At 50.3% G+C, this 17181-nt stretch overlaps 2 protein-coding genes across 4 annotated transcripts in view; one reads left to right on the top strand and one right to left on the bottom strand.

The window, feature by feature from the left end:
• Window positions 1-740: 740 nt before the first annotated feature.
• Window positions 741-11478, top strand: CALML4 (calmodulin like 4). 3 transcript variants are annotated; one of them, XM_044391936.3, is made up of 6 exons: window positions 872-890; window positions 994-1024; window positions 4708-4785; window positions 5272-5412; window positions 7103-7291; window positions 10032-11478. In XM_044391936.3, exons 4-6 carry the CDS (start codon window positions 5337-5339, stop codon window positions 10127-10129), a joined length of 363 nt encoding a protein of 120 aa, XP_044247871.1. In that variant the 5' UTR covers window positions 872-890; window positions 994-1024; window positions 4708-4785; window positions 5272-5336; the 3' UTR covers window positions 10130-11478. The 3 variants fall into 3 exon arrangements, with proteins under 3 accessions (XP_026334172.1, XP_026334173.2, XP_044247871.1); XM_026478387.4 differs by lacking the exon at window positions 4708-4785 and having other exon boundaries at window positions 741-890; XM_026478388.4 differs by lacking the exons at window positions 4708-4785; window positions 5272-5412 and having other exon boundaries at window positions 786-890.
• Window positions 11479-12650: 1172 nt separating this feature from the next.
• PIAS1 (protein inhibitor of activated STAT 1) overlaps window positions 12651-17181 on the bottom strand; it is a 117926-nt gene continuing 113395 nt past the window's right edge. The window contains exon 14 of the mRNA XM_026478386.4: window positions 12651-16676. Within this exon, the coding sequence (XP_026334171.1) occupies window positions 16383-16676 (294 nt within the window). The 3' untranslated portion in view covers window positions 12651-16382. The remainder of the gene's footprint in view (window positions 16677-17181) is intronic.

Raw genomic sequence — 17181 nt, 5'->3', positions numbered from 1 at the left:
AGGAGGGGGGCCTGGGGGGCAGAAGAGGGAAATGAAGAAGAGGAGGCTTCCTGGCTGGGGAGAGTCACCTAAGAGGCCTCCCTGTGAGTCCCCAGGGTAGCTTGGGGTGGGGCCTGGGACCCTAGTGCAGGCACCACCCCACCCCTACCCTCAGGCGCCACGGAAGGAAGGAAGTGGAGAACTGATTGTGCGCTGGCCCCTTGATTCTCTCGACAGCCCCGTGATGATGCCCGGGGCAGAAACTGAGGCACAGCTCAATGAAATGACATGCCGAGGTCACTCAGCAGTTGGACCTGATGGAAGGATGTGAATCCAGCCCAAGGGCGCAGAGCCTGGGCCTGTTCTCTAGCCTGCATCCAAGGCCTTGGACGTGGGGGCGCCCACCGCGGGGCTGGAGCACCGTGGCAGGGGTTCCTTCCCGCCCACAGGACGCTGTGGGATGGGTCTTCTGGAAGACAGAGCGCAAAGAACCCCACACCTAGGAGGGGTTGTCAGCCCCCAGCCTAGTCCCAGGGGAGAGAAAGGAAAGATCCCCCGAGGGGCCCCCTTGCTGGGTATCACCGACACCCCCCCCCCCATCCACGGAGGGCCCCCCAGGAAGGAACCGCGGCTTGTGTCCATTAGCTAGACAGCACCAGCTTCCCTCCGCAGGACGCGTTCTGGGGGAGCCCTTCCACAGCCCCAGTGACTCACACGAACCCCGCCGCCCCGCGCTGACGGCGCTCGGAGCTGGAATCTGACCCGGGCGGGCGGCGCCGGGCCTGGTCTCCATGGTAGCGGGGCCTCCACCCCGCCCGGCGGACTTTCGACTTGAAGCCGGGAGGCAGGGAAGCGAGCAGGCAGCCGTGGGAGCCTCCAGCCCACAGCCGACAGCCCGAGGCCCCAGGATGGTGAGGAGGGGGCTGTGCCGTCGGGCCTGGGCGCCCCGGGGTGGGGTGCGGGGGGCGCTTTCTCGGAGTCCCCTCCCTGACTGTTCTCCTCTCTCTGCTCCAGGCCAAGTTTCTTTCCCAGGACCAAATTAATGGTAAGTTGGCTTTGCTCTTTAATTAGCAACTCGCAGCAGAATGTGGGTCTCATTAGGCAATTTGCTCTGCTCAGGTTTTTTTTGTCGGTGGGAAGGCAGGCGGTGGGAGAGCGGGGCCCACCCACAGGCAGGGGCCGCCTGATGCTGGGGACACCAGTAGCCGTGGAGGGCGGGGGGAGCGGGGGTGGCTCAGAGGTGGGAGTGTTGGTGTTACATTTGTCAGTGGGACTTACCAGTGGGGTAGCCAGGAGAGAGTGCCCGAAAGGTGCTTCTCCAGGACCGGATAGCTGGATTTGGGAGGAGGGCTGGGAGATGGGGGGTGCCACCATTGACTGGCTGTGGCTGATGGTGGAACAAAAGAAGGGGCTGAGAGGGCAAAGAGCCCTGGTCTGGACTCTCGGGCTGGCAGTTCTACTCTCTGGGCCTCAGTCTCCCCATCTGTGAAATGGGGGTGGGCTGAGGTGGCCTCTGTAGTCCCCTGTGCCCTGATATCAAGCCTAGTTTTGGTGTTTGGAGCATTTACTCCCCGAGGCCCCTAGCCGGCCCGATGCCCAGCCGGCCTCAGTGTAGCACAGCATGGAGTTGTGTTTCCAGAAGGCCAGGAGGGGAGAGTTGGGTTACACAGAAATTGGGGGCCCAGCTGGGGTCCCGCAGGCGCTGGGGGTGTGCTTAGGGTTACTTGGGCAAGGATGCCAGAGTTCTGGGTCCCCGAAGTTTGGTCTAGAGTGGGTGGGGGGCGGGGTTGCAGGCTCCAGGTGGGCACCTGGTCTTAGATGGCTCAACACCCTCACCCCAAGAAGAGGGCCAGAGCAGTGACTGTTAAAACATAAGGCCCAGGGCAAGGGCCTCTCTTGCCCAAGTCTGAAGGGCAGACTGAGTGGTCTGTCAAGGCTGGAGTCCAGCTCTCGACCTCAGGAAAATCCCTCCACCAACCCACACCTAGTTCTGAGGCTCAGTGACCCTGCCTCCTGGGATCTGTGAAACTCCCAGAAGGGAAGAAGGGAAGCTTCCCTTTGTATCCCCGTATCTGACATCAAGAAAGCAGCCACTAATGTTTCATGAATGAGAGACTGCACAGAGGTAGCCCACTGGAGTGGGAAGGGCAGGGGTCTTGGAGGCAGCAGACCCGGGGTCCAGTCACCTCGGAGCCTCAGCTTTCTCCTCCGTGAAGCAGGGAGAATCACAGGACCTATCCAGGCTGCTGCGAGCCGGGGGCAGAGAGGACGTCAGTCATATACACAGGACCCTGGGCCTGGCTCAGGCCGGTGTCACCCAGACTCGCTCTAGCTGGCATGAGCTGGGTGGTACAATTTTAGGAATATTTTGAGCTGCTCGTTAAAATCAGCCATTTATTAAATAATGTAGCATCAAACAATGTTTCAATCCCTGCATTTTATATGGCGGGCATTTTAAAATAACCCTATTGCAATCAGCTTGGCTGACGATTTGAAAGAGGTTTCAGTTTAATGAATGTCATTTGTGCAAGGGTGAGAAGTAGTGTCATGGTAGCTCACTTATCAGATGTAATGACAATACATTCATTGGGAAAAGAGTTGCGCTCTGGCATGAGACCTCCCTTGGCAAACCATGGCTGAATGGAAACTATAGGTTGGCAATGGACACGAGAGTTGGCAAAACTCACTTGCGATAATCAGCGGGCTAGAATGGAACTTATAAAGAGTATTGCATCTTTTATTATTATTTATAAATGGTGTGCTATACTCCCTTTATGTCTGTAAAAGTTCTAATAAACTTGCCTACATGTATCGTCAGTGCGGGTTATTAAACATCCACCAGCACAGAGCTGGTGTGATCCTAGGCCTGGGGAGGATTCTCTCCTGCCCCAGGGCATTTGCATTTTCAAAGGGAAGACCTGAGGGGGATTTTTAACCAATTTATTCTTTCCTTCACCAAATACAAGTCCTTTCTTTGTGCCAGGCCACTTCTAGGCACGAAGATATGGCAGTGAACACAACAGACAAAATCTGTTCGCTCACTCACACTCGGGGGTAACATATATAGGCTGTTAAATGGCCTGCCCATCAGAAGAAACAGCCGGAGATGGGGAGCAGGGAGGTGTGGGGGTCATGGGGCCTGGACAGGGGCTGCAAGGAGAAGAGCCTGCTGTCCTGTTCCAGCATAGGAGTCCCCATTCAGATCTGGCCTTCCAGGTCTTTCAATGGTGTATTTGTCAAGGTGGGAAGATAGAACGTATTTTATCTAACAGTTTGTTAGGAGATGGGACTCCATTTGCCCCTGGCCCTGCTGATGTCAGGGGCATGGTTGCAGTTACTGATCCATGTAGGAGAGGAAGTTTGCCCGTCAGTAAACCTGGCCAATTCCAGGTCCTAAGGCTGTGAGGCCTGGCCTTCCAGCATGGGGGCCAGGCAGGGACAATTGTCATAGGTTGAGGTGTCAGGGGGCAAAATCTGACAGAAGACAAGGTGGGTGGCCATGGGAGGGCCCTCGGAAGGGCGCTGGGGGAGTTTTACATGCGGGGCGGCTCCCCCTCTGTGCCCCCCATAAGTGATGGCATCACCCCCACTGGCACGGGCCCCTCTTGGAGGGAATTAGGTTTTGCAGGAACCAAAAGTGGGATCTTAGGTCAGGCTCTGGTGCTGCTTCCCCTGGGCCACTTCAGTTCCTGCCCCCTGGTCATGTCTGTGTCCTGGCCCTCTCCAAGCCCAGGCTCTGGAAAGTTCTGAAAGGGCTAGGCTTTCCCCTGCAACCTCACCACAGGCACAAAGTGGCTAATTGTCCCTAAACCCCACCAGGGAAGCTGCCTTTTATTAGCACTGGCCCTGAACTCCTCAAGGAGAGGCCTTAATTGGGGAACATGAAGGGGCCTTAGGGCAGGAGCTGGGGGCCTTCCTTCAGCCTCCCCCACCCCCTTCTGCCCTCTGGTGGCCTCTGCCTGGGAATCCAGGATCCAGAGTGGCCTTGTGGGTGGAGCTCTGGTTCAGGGGCCAGACTGCCTCCCCGCACCAACCCCCCCCCCCCCCCCCCCCGCCGGCCCTCAGCTGCCCCAGCCTTCAGTGGCCCCTCTGCACGCATCACGGGGCCATTGCAGGGTGAAACAAGGGCCCAGGTGAAGTGAGCCTGCCCGTGGTTTTGTCATGATCAGCTGTGGAGCGGCTGGCCCAGGCCCCAGCCATGTGGTGTGAGGAGAAGGGGAGCTGGGTGCTGAGAGGCCCCAGGGGGCTCAAGCAGTGACTCCACCCTATGGGCCTCAGGGATTGGACAGTCACCTGGGCCAACCCCAGCCAGTATAGGAATCTCGGTGCTGGGGCCCAGGCATCTTCCCCAGCTCCGCGCTGGGCTCCCTGTGCCCCCAGGGCAGGGAACTGGGCTCTGCAGGGCCAGGAGACTGCGTCTAGAGGAGCCTTAGCTCCAGCAGCCATGGCATCTCCTTCCGGGAGGAAGGGGTGGGGAGAGCAGCCAGCCAGATTCAGTCAGAGCCTGGGAGAACCCCTGAAGTCTTGAAGAACGGGACCAGGGCTGTGTCAGAGACAGCTTGAGGGCTCAGCAGCCTGGAGGTGGCGGGCTGGAGAGTGGACGCAGCAGTGCCCACAGAAGTGATAATAACTGTCACCACTTAGGAGAGCCATTCTCTGCCAGCCCTTCCCAGAGGAGACCTGCGCCTCTCCATAACCCAGAGGCATTATTTTCCTGGTTTCCCACAGAAGCTGTCTTTGCAAAGGTGCCCTGGCGTCTGCAGGCCCTGCTATAGACTCCTGGTCTCCATGGGCTGGCCCTGGAGGGTAGGATGGCTTTCCTTTGGTTTTAGTCAGTTAGGGAAGGGAAGAAAAGAGGAAAGGAAAAAAAAAAGAAAGAGTGAGAGAGAGAGAGGGAGACAGAAGGGAGGGAGGAGGGAGAGGCAGGCAGGAAGGGAGAGAGAGGGAGCAGGCAGAAGGGAAGTCAGGAGGGGGAGGGGATAGGATTGCCAGATAAAATACAGGCCACCCAGTTAAATTTGGATTTCAGATAAACAACAAAAACTTTTTAGTATAAGTATATCCCATGCAAAAAGCGGGACATACTTATACTAAAAATGTATTCATTATTTATCTGAAATTCAGTTGCTGTATCTAGAAACTCTAAGCGGGGAGAAGGAGAGTCAGCAAAAGGAAGGGGAAAGGAAGGGAAGGAAAGGAAGGGAAGGGAAAGGAAAGGAAAGGGAGGGCGAAGAAGGCATGGGGTGGAGAGCAATTACGTGCAGCTGACTCTTCCTTCTGGGCTGTGCACAGAGTACAAGGAATGCTTCTCCCTGTATGACAAGGAGCAGCGGGGGAAGATAAAAGCCACTGACCTCATGGTGGTGATGAGGTGCCTGGGGGCCAGCCCAACACCAGGGGAGGTGCAGCGGCACCTGCAGATTCACGGGATCGGTGAGTGGGCTGGGCCAGACCTGGCTGCTGGGGGGGAATACGCCATCCGGGCTGGGGGGTGGGCCCCCGAGCCCTGCAGCTGTGCTTCTGGGGCGGGCCCAGCAGGTGGGTACAGATGGTGGGGGTCTGAAGAGCTCGGATGGACGTTTGAGGGGCAGGTGGGAGTCGGAACTCACCAGTAAAAGCTGTAGAGACATCTGGCCAGGTGTGCTGTGTAACACTCAGGCTTCCTCGGATGCCCACAGTCACCAGCATCATGCCACCTGTCACAGCGGACCACAGGATCGAGGCATTCCATCAAGTTGTCACAGACCTGCAGTAAAGACAGTGTTAACAGTGATCCCATGTGTTAGGATAGGACAGTTTCCCTTCACCGAGTACTTGCCACAGCTTAGCTCAGACAACTCTGTGAAGTAGACTCCATCCTACTCTGTCCTGCAGGTGAGGATCAAGGCTCAGAGCCATGAGGTCATTTGCCCAAGTTCTTAAGCCAGTGGTGGAATCAGGGTTGGGACCCAATTCTTCCTTCAAAGACTGACCCCCTAAAAACTATGCCACACTGTGAGATAAAAGGTAGAAGAAAACCCACCCAAGATGCTACCATAATTATTCTCTCTGGTGATGGGATCAGGGATGATTTTCATTCCCTTTATTGTTTCTTGTATGTTTGACAATGGGAACATCTAGGACTTTTATAACCAGAAACCGAGTTCTATTTTTCAAAAAAAAAAAAAAAAATGAGAAAAACCAGACAGAGGGGTGTCAGAGGCCAGGGTGGATGTTTGCATTGGTAGCTGGACGCACAGGAAGGAAAGCCTGGCCCAGAGGAAGGACGTGGGCTGGAAAGAGCACTTGACCTGGAGCCCAGAGGGGACTTCTTGGTGTCTGGACCTCGTTTCCTCCCCTCTCAGATGGGTTCACACCACCTGCTCGGGTTACTCTGAAGTCCCATCAGGCCGCACCTGCAGCAGCGCTGGGAGCCCGTCCCGGGGGGGTGGGCCTCTGAGGAGCTGGAGCTGGGTGATGGGGTGCTCAGTGACTGAGATCCCCTGTTTCCAGCTCTGAAGGGGTGGTGGTTTCCTTTGGCTTCTGTCTCCTCCAAACAGGAAGTTGTGGTCAGGGGAAGTTCCGATTTCCTGCAGTTGTAGCTGGCCAGGGCCTGGGCTGAGGGCCCCAGGCATGCATGGAGGAGGGGCGTGGGCTGGGGAGACTAGGGCGGAGACTGCAGTGACGGGGAGGGCAGAGGAGCAGGTGGGACTGGGCTTGAGGCTTCAGGCGGGGTCACCTGTCTGTCCTTGTGGGTGTGCTGCCGTGGCTGCCAAGGAAGGATGGATGCGTGGAGTATTTCCCTCCAGTTCAGGGCAGGGGGAAGTGTGGCCCCTCCTGGTCCTGCCACCGCCCTGGGAGGTGACTCCATACTCTGGGGCCTCTGTCTCCTTAGTGGGCAAAATGGGGCAATGGTTATCCTGGTCACTGAGGGTTACTGAGGGGATTAACGACGCAGATCCGTGGTGGGGGCTCAGTAGGAGGGGCTGTATCCTCCCCATGGTAACGCTGTCACCACCGTGGCACTTCCTGAATTAGGGGGCCCTGGAGCTTGGCCCTAAAGACTCGGGCAGGAGGCCATTTGGCTTCTTCCAGAAGAGCCTTTTCCTCCCTGCTCACTCTGTTGTGTTTGGGGGTTTCCCAGACAGAGATGGAGAGCTGGATTTCTCCACTTTCCTGACCATTATGCACGCGCAAATAAAACAAGAAGATCCAAAGAAAGAAATTCTTTTGGCCATGTTGATGGCAGACAAGGAGAAGAAAGGCTACATCATGGCGTCTGAGCTGCGGTCCAAACTCATGAAACTGGGGGAGAAGCTCACCCACAAGGAAGGTAAAGGCCTGAGGCCCTTTTCCCAACAGTGGGGGAGGAGTAGGGAGCTGGGGGCGGGGAGGAAGGACAGCAAAGGCCAATCCCTGCCGGCGGGGGCCGTGCAGACACCATATGTGGTGCTTGCCCCCCCACGGCTGCGACTAGATGTCATGCTCAGCAAACTCAAGCCCGAGGGAGGAAGAGAGTGACGGGAGAAGTCGGCCAGGGTGAGGGAAGGCCTGGGGAGAGCCACCGAGGATCTACTTGGGCCTTCACCTAGTGCTCACAAGACCCCTGGGGGCACCAGTGCCCCCCTTAGACTGACAAACAGGTGACAAGCTGGGGCGTGAATGCAAGTCTGTTAGACACACATACGCTCCCTCAGACACCTTCCCCTCGCCAGAGCTGTCTTCTCAAGTTGTTGCTAATGCCAAGAGTTTCCAAACTGAGGTGCTCCTTTGCCCCCCTCCTCACGACTCAGCCAGTTTGAAGAGCTCTTCCAGAAGGAGCAGCTGCGGTGGTCTGTGCCTCGCACCTTCCAGCAGGCCAGCGTGTCTTCCTGCCTCGGAGCAGGACGAGGGACCAGGGTCTTCTGGGCACACCCTTTGGACACTGTAGGGGGTGACCCCCGTGCTGGGCTGTCGGCCCGCATTCTTCCAGGCTGGCCCGTCGGCCCTGTCACAGGAGCCGTCCCGGGGCCGCCAGAGGCCGCCATTTCCAGTTAGGCTGCTGGGCCTGCCTGTGGCGGGGACAGGAGCGCTGGGCTAGGACCCACACCAGTGGAGGGAAAGGCTTGGGGAACGGTGGACCCTTAGCCTTTGGTTAAATCACAACAAACCGGTGGCTTGAGTTAGATCTGACGCCTGGCTCCCCCTCATTCTGGGGGCCCTCAGAGGCGTTTCTTAACCTCTCTCACCCTGCCTGGATTTCCTGGTTGGGAAACAAGGTTACAATAGACAATCCCTCAGGTCCCTCCAAGAGCTAACATTCTGTAAAGCAGTCTACTTAGATTTTATCTGCAGTCACTAAGGCACAGCGCAGAGCATTTAAAAATAGGGCTACAGACGGCACACTGAGCTCTCCCTGCTTTTTCAGGCTGGCAGTAACCGTGATCTCGTCTTTCACCAGGGCTGTGTTAGTGGGGACGGGAGAAGCACGGGCTCTCCCTTGCTCTCAGGCTCTGAGGACAGGGCTTGGCCTTTTATGTTCCCGGCGGAGTGTTGGCAGGGGGGCCAGCTGGGGCCTTCATTCTTATGGTTAATGATCTCCGTCTAAAGCAGTACCATGGCCCCCAGACTTGCACACATCTCTTGTTTGTTTAACCAGGGAAGAAACATTTCAAACAGACTGGTAATGTGTTCCAGACAAGCAGGAAGACCCATTTCCCCTCCTCTTGCTGTGGGAGACAGGAAAGACGATACTAGAAGTAGGACTCTTTTACCCTGGGTGACTGAAAGAGCATCTTCGATTTGATTAAGAAGCATCCACCGAACAGCTGGAGAAGGCTACTGGGGAGGCCCCCCGTTCTAAGGCCTGCCGCAGGCTGATTTCAGCCCCCGGGGTCTCTGTGGGTTCGGAGTGAGCCGCCGCTCTACGCGGAAGGCATGGGCAGCGCTCGGCTGTGAAGCGCGGCCCCTCTCGTGGACGGGAGGGCCCTGCAGCACTGGAACTGGGGTTGGACCTGTCCGCTGGAACGGGCTGAACCCAGTGGCTGATGGGTAGACGCTTCTCCAAGAAATAAGATAAATTACAGTCTCCTCGACATTCTAAAAATACTCAGGACTACCATCGGCTGAGGCACAGAGCATAGTAATTACATTTTAGAGGAGGATGGATGGTTTAGCAGAAAATCGCAGGATATTTTCCAACTGCCCAGAATTATGTGTGGGGGACGTCTAACGCCAGCGAAGTTGACAGAAGGCAGTGAAACAGTTTTTGCAAGGGGATGAGGATGGGCCCAAAGAGCCAAAGGTAGGTTGGCCCCAAGAGGCCACTGTGGAGAAATGGAAGCTGAAATGGCCTTTCTTGCCAACATCTGGGACAAGCTAGTATTTTGTCCCAAGAATCTAGAACCAGAAGAAACAAGTAAATGATTTTTTTTTTGGAGCAACGTCAGAGAACAGTAACAGTTTTGTACACTTTGAGCTTTAGACACAGCTGAATTTATTTTCTCTCCTACTACCCTCACCCCAAACACACACATTTTAAAAAAGAGGTGATGGCGGCAGACACCACTTGTCACCAAGTCCCCTCTTGGGGTGGGGCATGCCAGTTAGGAAGGGAAGGCAGGCAGGCCCGGGGCAGGCCAAAGCCACGGGCAGGGTGGCCCGGGGGGGCTGCTGGGGGGGGGGGGTCCGTCCTGCCGGGAGGCTGAGAGGGTGGGCTACAGAAGGTAACATCCATATCAAGGGTTTCTGGAAATACAGGCACAGGGGTCAGGCATGTTCTTTCAAAAAGAAAAAAGAAAGACGAAGAAGAAAGCAAGTGGAAGGTGGCTTCGGTGACTTAACTGCCTCCAGCACACTTCCCTACCTCTACCCCAGCCCCTGCGCAAAGCCTGACTCACTCAAAACTGGATCAGTGGTCTTCAGGGATAGGGGGTGGGTTGTCCTGTTCTGTTCACTGGTTTATTTCCTGGTCTACAGGAACGGTCCCTTGGACACAAGGGAAGACCTTTGGGGAGCCCCACCCCCCGTAGCTAACTCGATGTCCGTAATGTACCACTGTAGCCAGACTGAACAATTATTGTGATTTATTGCAGTGGATGATATTTTCAGGGAAGCAAATATCGACCCAAACGGCAAAGTGAAGTACGACGAATTTATCCACAAGATCACCATTCCTGTGGGGGACTACTGAACAGAGAGAACGCAACACAGCCTCCCCTGGGCCTGAAAACTCAGGCTGAGAAGTTTTTAACAACGGAAGTGTTCTTTCACCCTGGGGGGGATGGTACACTCTGCAGCAAGAGGACGTGGCCTGACGGCAGCAGGGGGTAACTTAGCAGGGACACGGGATGGTTTCAGCCTGGCATTAGCCTGTCTTTAATAAAAGATTTCTATCGATTTTAACAACTGCCATTAGTCCAGCCTTTATAGCACTGAAAGAGCCTGTGGTTTGGAGTTGGGCCTGGGTTCCAGTTCTGACTCTGCCATTTTCCAGCTATGTGACTCTGGGTAAGTCATTTCCCCCCTCAAAGCCTCGGTTGGGTTCCTCCTTCTTACCTCATGGAGCCTACTGAGGGTGGTCTGAGAGAATGACTTGAAAATGCTGTTGCAAAGCGTAGAGCACCGTGCAATCCTGAGTTACCACGGGGGGTGCGTCTCCTAAAAAGCGCAGTCTACCAAAAGACACTATTTATTCTGTATCTGGGTGCTGGAACCATCTTCCACATTTCCAAGGTAAGGCCAGTGCTAAGCGGAGAACTAGCATCAAGCAAAGAGCTAAAACAAACAAAAAACTATGGTTAACATTTCTGGCAGCACCTTGGGGCCACTTACACATTCTTATTCCCAGCGTGACACACAGTGACATAGTTCAGGATACTCATTCATAAACACGGAGTAGAGAGTGGACACAGTCGCGTTAAAACAAGCGGCATCAGCCAGACGGCGGAAGAGCGATCGCACTTTGCGGCCCCGGCACAGAACACCAGATGGGCCATGGTGCATTCATCAGAGCCTTGCAGGGCTGGAGGTGCTCCCGTCGGAGTTTCGAGCTCTACTGTTACCAGAGAGGGTCACGGCGCTACGATGGTCTGCTCAAAGTGGGCCACATTGGTCATGGCTTCAAGCCGTTTCCCCCCAAGACTAACGGAAAGTAATAAAGGGATGGAACAGGCCACGGCCAGGATACAGCAAGAGCCCTGCCGGGACCTCTTCCAGCTGGAGCGGGGTTTTAAGTGAGTTATGCAGCCAGAAGGTGCCAGGCTGGTGCTGCCTGTGTGCTGAACACATTTGTGGATCCGTTGGTAGTGTCAGCACAGCCCTAAAAAGGGCTGGAGTCACACACCAGCACGTTGAGCAGGGGGAGGCCAGAGCTCTAAGTACAGAGATTTTCATCCTTCTGTCTCAAAATTGGGCTCTTTGGGCTGTGGCTTTAATGGCGCCTTAGTGGCTCAAGCAAAAGAAAACCGAATGAAGAGGGAGGTGTGTCTTTGGGAGGTTACACAAACAAATCTAAGGACTAAGCACTAGGGAAACTGCGGGGGACAGATCAGTGCAGATCAGATAATCTGCAATTATCTCACGATGCTGTGGCTTTCAGACCTAACCAAGGTCCTTAGAAAGGAGAGACTTTCATTTTCCCAGCAGCGTAACTGCCAGTGGGGGCGAGCAGGAATTCCTAGGAGCTGTAGAAGGGTCTTGTTGGGGGCAGGCAGTAAATGGCCCAGACACCAAGCAGGTGAGGTTGTGACCGTCTAGCTGGGGAGCCCACGTTCACACGGTGCAGGGGCACATCCAGGTTTTGTGCGGTCTGAGACTTACACTATTGGATGGCTTTCTTTCAAGAATACATGAATAGAAATACAGAATTGCTAGGGCTACTCCTAGGACCCTTCTAGAGGCCAAAGTGGGGGCTGGGCACACACTGGTGCTTTAACTTCATTACCTGAAGGCTTCTCTGGCACCCCACAGAGAACCGCTCTATTTCACTTTCAGGAAAGGCTGGAGGGGCTTGGCCCCACGTCTCATCATGGACATCAGGAAGCAAGTCCTGCACAGCTGATCTGGAATACCCCGGATGAGGCAGGAGATACCTGGGAGTTAGATGAGACAGGAACAGGAAGTTCTGGGCCAGAATAATAAACAAGGGTACTTTCCCTCAGAGCTTTGTAAATGTCTCTGTCACTGAATGGTCCAGGATGGTTTTAAAGCAAGTTTTACTCAGGCACCTAGGCCGTATGGAGTGGTCATTAGAACCCGGGACTCATCTCCGCTCCTAATTAAGGGTGTTCGGTGGCTAGGATTCTAAGATCCTGAGACACGTCCTGATGTAAACCTCTACCCCAGGAAAGCCTTTTTATACTACCCCAAGTCCAGGTTTCTTGTTCATTCCTGAAATTCCAGCTGGTTTACTTAGCACCTAGAGCTGTTTACAAAAAAGGTCACACTGCTCTTAGCACTCAAACTGCCGATTACTAACAGATTTAAAACTAAACAGATGCTATGGTTCAGTACAAAGCTTGCCATATTTCAGTAAGAAAGGGGAACGATGGCCGTATATGCGTTACTTACCTCAAAGCATGCTGCAAGGGAATTAGTTAATTGCCATGCTTTGAAATCTTGGGATGAAAGGTGCTTTGGAAGCACAAAGCATTATCATTTTTCTCATAGGGACTGTCCCTTGAATACCCACAGTATATTTTACAGAAGACAAATTAACTGAAGGCTTTTCTTTTATTACATCTAAAGAGCTCTACATAAACAGGTAACATTCAATAGGTAAACAATTTTTTTCCAATGCATGTAATAAATATTTTCACTTGGTACTTTTATACAAACTGACATTGGTCTACTATACATTTTTAAAAGCCATTTTACTGGTTTGGCATGCGGTATGGAAATCCTAAGAGAGAAAGTTTTAAGGCAATGAATCACAGATTTAAGTTCATGGAATTTATGGTAATTTTTATATCTGTTTATATACATTTCCCCTTTGTTAATTAAACAATTAACAGCAGCACACTCTGGGACCACCAGCTATTCTCCCTCCCTCTTTCTGAAATCTAAGCTTTGTGTTTTTTTTTTTAATTAAAAAACAATTCAACATGTATTGATAACACAAAATTCTTACTAAAATAATTTTAAATGTGCTTTAAAGTCCTGAAGATCTTGAAGTGTCTTATGTATTTAAACTTGGAATTGTTTAAAAATGTTCTTTCCACAATTAGTTCATTTAAAATTGGGATATATTTTCATTCAGTTTCAGACATTTGACTCTAAGGAAAATCTGCCAAGAAATCACATTTATCAGAAGCTTAAGTGCAATCTTTCTTAAGTCAGTAATGGTACAGAAGTGTGATAATATCTAAATTAACAGAAGACAAATTTTAATGCTCAAAATAAATTAGTCAACCAAGTGTGGTATGGTTAAGGTTCAGATTGTTTTAAAAAGATGTGTCCAATAATGCCCACAAAATAATTAAAAGCCACTTCAACCCTGCTAAGTCAAACAGCTATTTTATCAAAGATGTGTGCGTGTATACACACACACACACACAGAGTACTGTACAGAAACACAATCATATGCACACCTATTATGAAAGACCAAGGCAAGGGGATGGTGGCAGCTTGCCGAAAGACTCTGAGAATCGCTATTTGTCCGCAGACAGCACGTCAATGTTGCCGTGGGTGGGGGAGTGAGGGTAGGCTAAGGAAAACACATGAAATGACTATGCACGTCTTTTTTTAACTTAGAAGAGAACGGTGCAGTGCGTGATTCCACCAGTAACTAGTACAGATCGTGACAGTCTGACTGACTAGTATCGACCATGAGACCAACAAAGTGACAGCTACCATTCATGCAACACTTTGGAAAGTCAACAACTTTCCAGAGAAACAAGCTCCTTAGAGTGGAATGAACTAACATCAAAAGACAATCAAATGGTTCGTTTCTCCTGTGGAGACATAACCAAAGCCACTAGACAGACATTTCTTTCTCCCTATTACCTGTTCTTCCCTTAGGTTGGTATAATGCAGGACACTGAGGGAAACTCACCATCCCCAAAACTGGGCTGAAGGAAGGAGGGATGGGTTTTCAACTGGATCATTCAGAGTCTGGAATTCAGCATCATACACAAAGTTATTGATCAGAATTTTGAGACCACTAACGAGGACAGAAAAACAAACAAAAAAAGAGAATACGCAAAACTATTCATTTTAGGTAGCTGAATTAATAGAAATGTTTCCTATTACAGTGTGAAATAAGCAACACCCCACAACTTGAGTGATTTCTATCCCAATCTGAATTTAGACACAAATTATGGTACCATTAAATATTAGCCTAAGTTAATATAGCTATGACAGTTCTTAAAGAGTTTACTCACCGTAACAGCAGATTCATTAAAAAACTAATTCCTGTTTTCACTGACAATGAATCTTTTGTTTTTATTGCAAATTGTTTAGTGACTATAACTCAGCCATGTATGTGTGGAATACACATGCGTAGGGGAAGACTATTTAACTCACATGTCACTCACACTTGTCTATAAATACATATATACACACACACATATACATATCAACACTAACTTGTTTTTCAAAATTCAAGTCAACAATTTAGTGGCAGAGAGATGCTGTAAAAACAGGTATTACTTTTAGATGCCACACAGTCATGTGAACCGTTAACTTTATCATACAACTGAAGATACAGCCATCTTGAATTCTACCTGGAAAAACTAGGTCACTTTGTTATCACTGCAAGGTTGAAACGACACTTTTATACGCAAAGGTGGTCCTTCATCAACTCTGAGAACAACTCTGAGAACGTGAACAATTGTGATAGAAAAATCCAGTCTGGGAAACTGGTAACTGTTATGCCCCTTCCTTCATCTTTTCTGTTAAACCAGCTAAGTCTCTCCATCAGCTAGAAGGTACTTCCCACACCCTCAGGTGCTCCCTGAAGAACGTGACACCTTCTCTAATGAGGATTTTGGAACACAAGTAGAACCACCTTCCTTCCCTCCAACCCACACTCATCTCCTGAAAAACAGTTCTCACTATATTTACATGTTCCATTATTAACAAATAGATCAGACTGATCCATGAATTCTTTAAAAAAAAAAAAAAAAAGAAAGAAAATCGACTTTCCTATGTCATGCTTCTCTTTAAGAGGTGAAGAAAAAATAAAATCAACAAGATAGCTAGGCTAAGAAAAGAAGTACACTGAGATCCAGAGAGTAAAAATGACCAAGGATCAAGCCTATTTTGCATTTCAACTGTTTATCAGATAATGGATTTCTAGATCGACATGTGTGGTGCACTGTATTTTCCAAAGAGAATTTACTTTTAGGGTAATTGTCTGTCTTTCTTTTTCGAGGTGCTGTAACCTTACCTCTGTCAGCTGCACGAGACATCCAACACGGCTTTCTAAGCTATTTTTACTTCCTACTTTGGCATGAAGATCTTACATGAAAACTTGTTACCCTGTGGCCAAAAAGGCAGGTGTTCACAGACTTGGTTTAAATACATAATACTGGCAATCCAAATTTAGAAGAAAGAACTAGACTAAAGTGTATTATTCACAGGTCTGCCAAGCCTACTCCTTATCCAGACAGCTTTACTCCAAATCTCTAAAACATATTCTCAGGGGGTATCTAGCAAATAAGAGAGAATATGTGATGGAGAACATGCAATTGGGATATCAATCAAGATGCTCATATGTGAGTTCGAGACCTTCAAAGCACTTTGAAAGAAGCAGGCAACTGATTTATCAACTGAATGCAAACTTGGGAGGAGAAGGAACAGTAACAACAGAAAAATATACACAGACGCACACACTGAACACACACCCCCACGAGCTAGGTCCTGAAGATACACAGGGAATGCAGTGGGACAGATGAGATTTATAACTTAAGGCTGGATAAAATATGCACACACACAAACAGAATCCAAGTCTGTCCTTCTTAGAAAATGGAAATGAAAACTAGCCCCCCAGCCCCCTCCCCACAACAAAGAAAAGCCCACAATTTAAAACTTCATACATGCAATTCCTTTTGTTATTGCAAATAAAATAATGCCATTGAAGTAAAATAAAACCAAAACCATAGGACAAATGATGAAAAAAATCTTCAGAATCCAGAAAAAAAATGAACTGAAGGTGGTTTGTGGGTACTGTTTTTTTTTTTTTTCTTTTTTTCTTTTCTTTCCTTTTTTTTGTTTTTTACAAGTGTTTTATCAGACAGGCAGTCTTAGATTTATATACAAAAGTAAAACTGAAAATATAGTTTTGTTCTCTGTACATTTCTTTTAATTTTTTCCCTAAAAAAAGGAAAAAAACACGCTTGTGTACTTTTCTAAACAGAATAAGGTAAAACATAGCACAAAGTTCTCTTCTTTCTGCCAAGTTCATTTAATCTGGGGCGGGGGTGGGAGCAGCAGGGGCGAGGGAATCAGTCCAACGAAATAATGTCTGGTATGATGCCGAAGATGGACGCCGCGTCCGTGCCGCTCCTGTTGGCGACGGTGTGGCCGTGGCTCTCCCGCAGGCTGTTGGAGGACACGAGGCTGCTGTTACTGCCACTACTACTTCCATTGGTGGTTGGCAGAGAAGTACTGCCTCCTGCACTTAACTGATCGAGAAACATCTGCGAGGAGGCGTACGGGAAAAACCGAGACGAGTGTAAGAGGTCCTGGTCATCTGACACTGCGGCGGCAGCGGCGGCCAGGAGGGAGGTGTTATAATGCTGGGGGGGGGGGGGGCAGAAGACACAGACCCATCAGCTCTAATTCAGACACCTTCTTCTCAGCAGCACAGAGTCCTAAATTTAATATGCGCTGCATATCTGCTATGTCTGAGATACCTAATAAAACATCTCGCAAAATCAGATGGCCTTATGTAATGATCACATCCTTGATCTGTCAAGATCTGTCAAGATTTTGGGGGGAAAATACCAAAATAAAATTGGTACTTTTTTGTTTTAATTTGTAATGCAAACAATTCTCAAAATTCTATTTCCAAAGAGGCATATGCTCAGAAGCAGCAGGAAAGAACACAGTCCGCCCTCTTTCTCCCATGGAGATACGTGGTCAAGAATTTATCCATTGATTTACTGCCCTGTTTCTTTATAAAAAAGTACTGGGAACCTACAAATAGACCCTGTTCCTACTATATCTCAGACACAGTAGAAACAAGGGGATTTTTATTTACATTCTCAAAACCTTAACAATAACGAGTAGGGCTACTCTGAA

The sequence above is a fragment of the Ursus arctos genome, unplaced genomic scaffold (assembly GCF_023065955.2).
Source record: "Ursus arctos isolate Adak ecotype North America unplaced genomic scaffold, UrsArc2.0 scaffold_28, whole genome shotgun sequence".
NCBI lineage: Eukaryota > Metazoa > Chordata > Mammalia > Carnivora > Ursidae > Ursus > Ursus arctos.
This window is presented reverse-complemented; position numbering and strand designations above follow the sequence as displayed.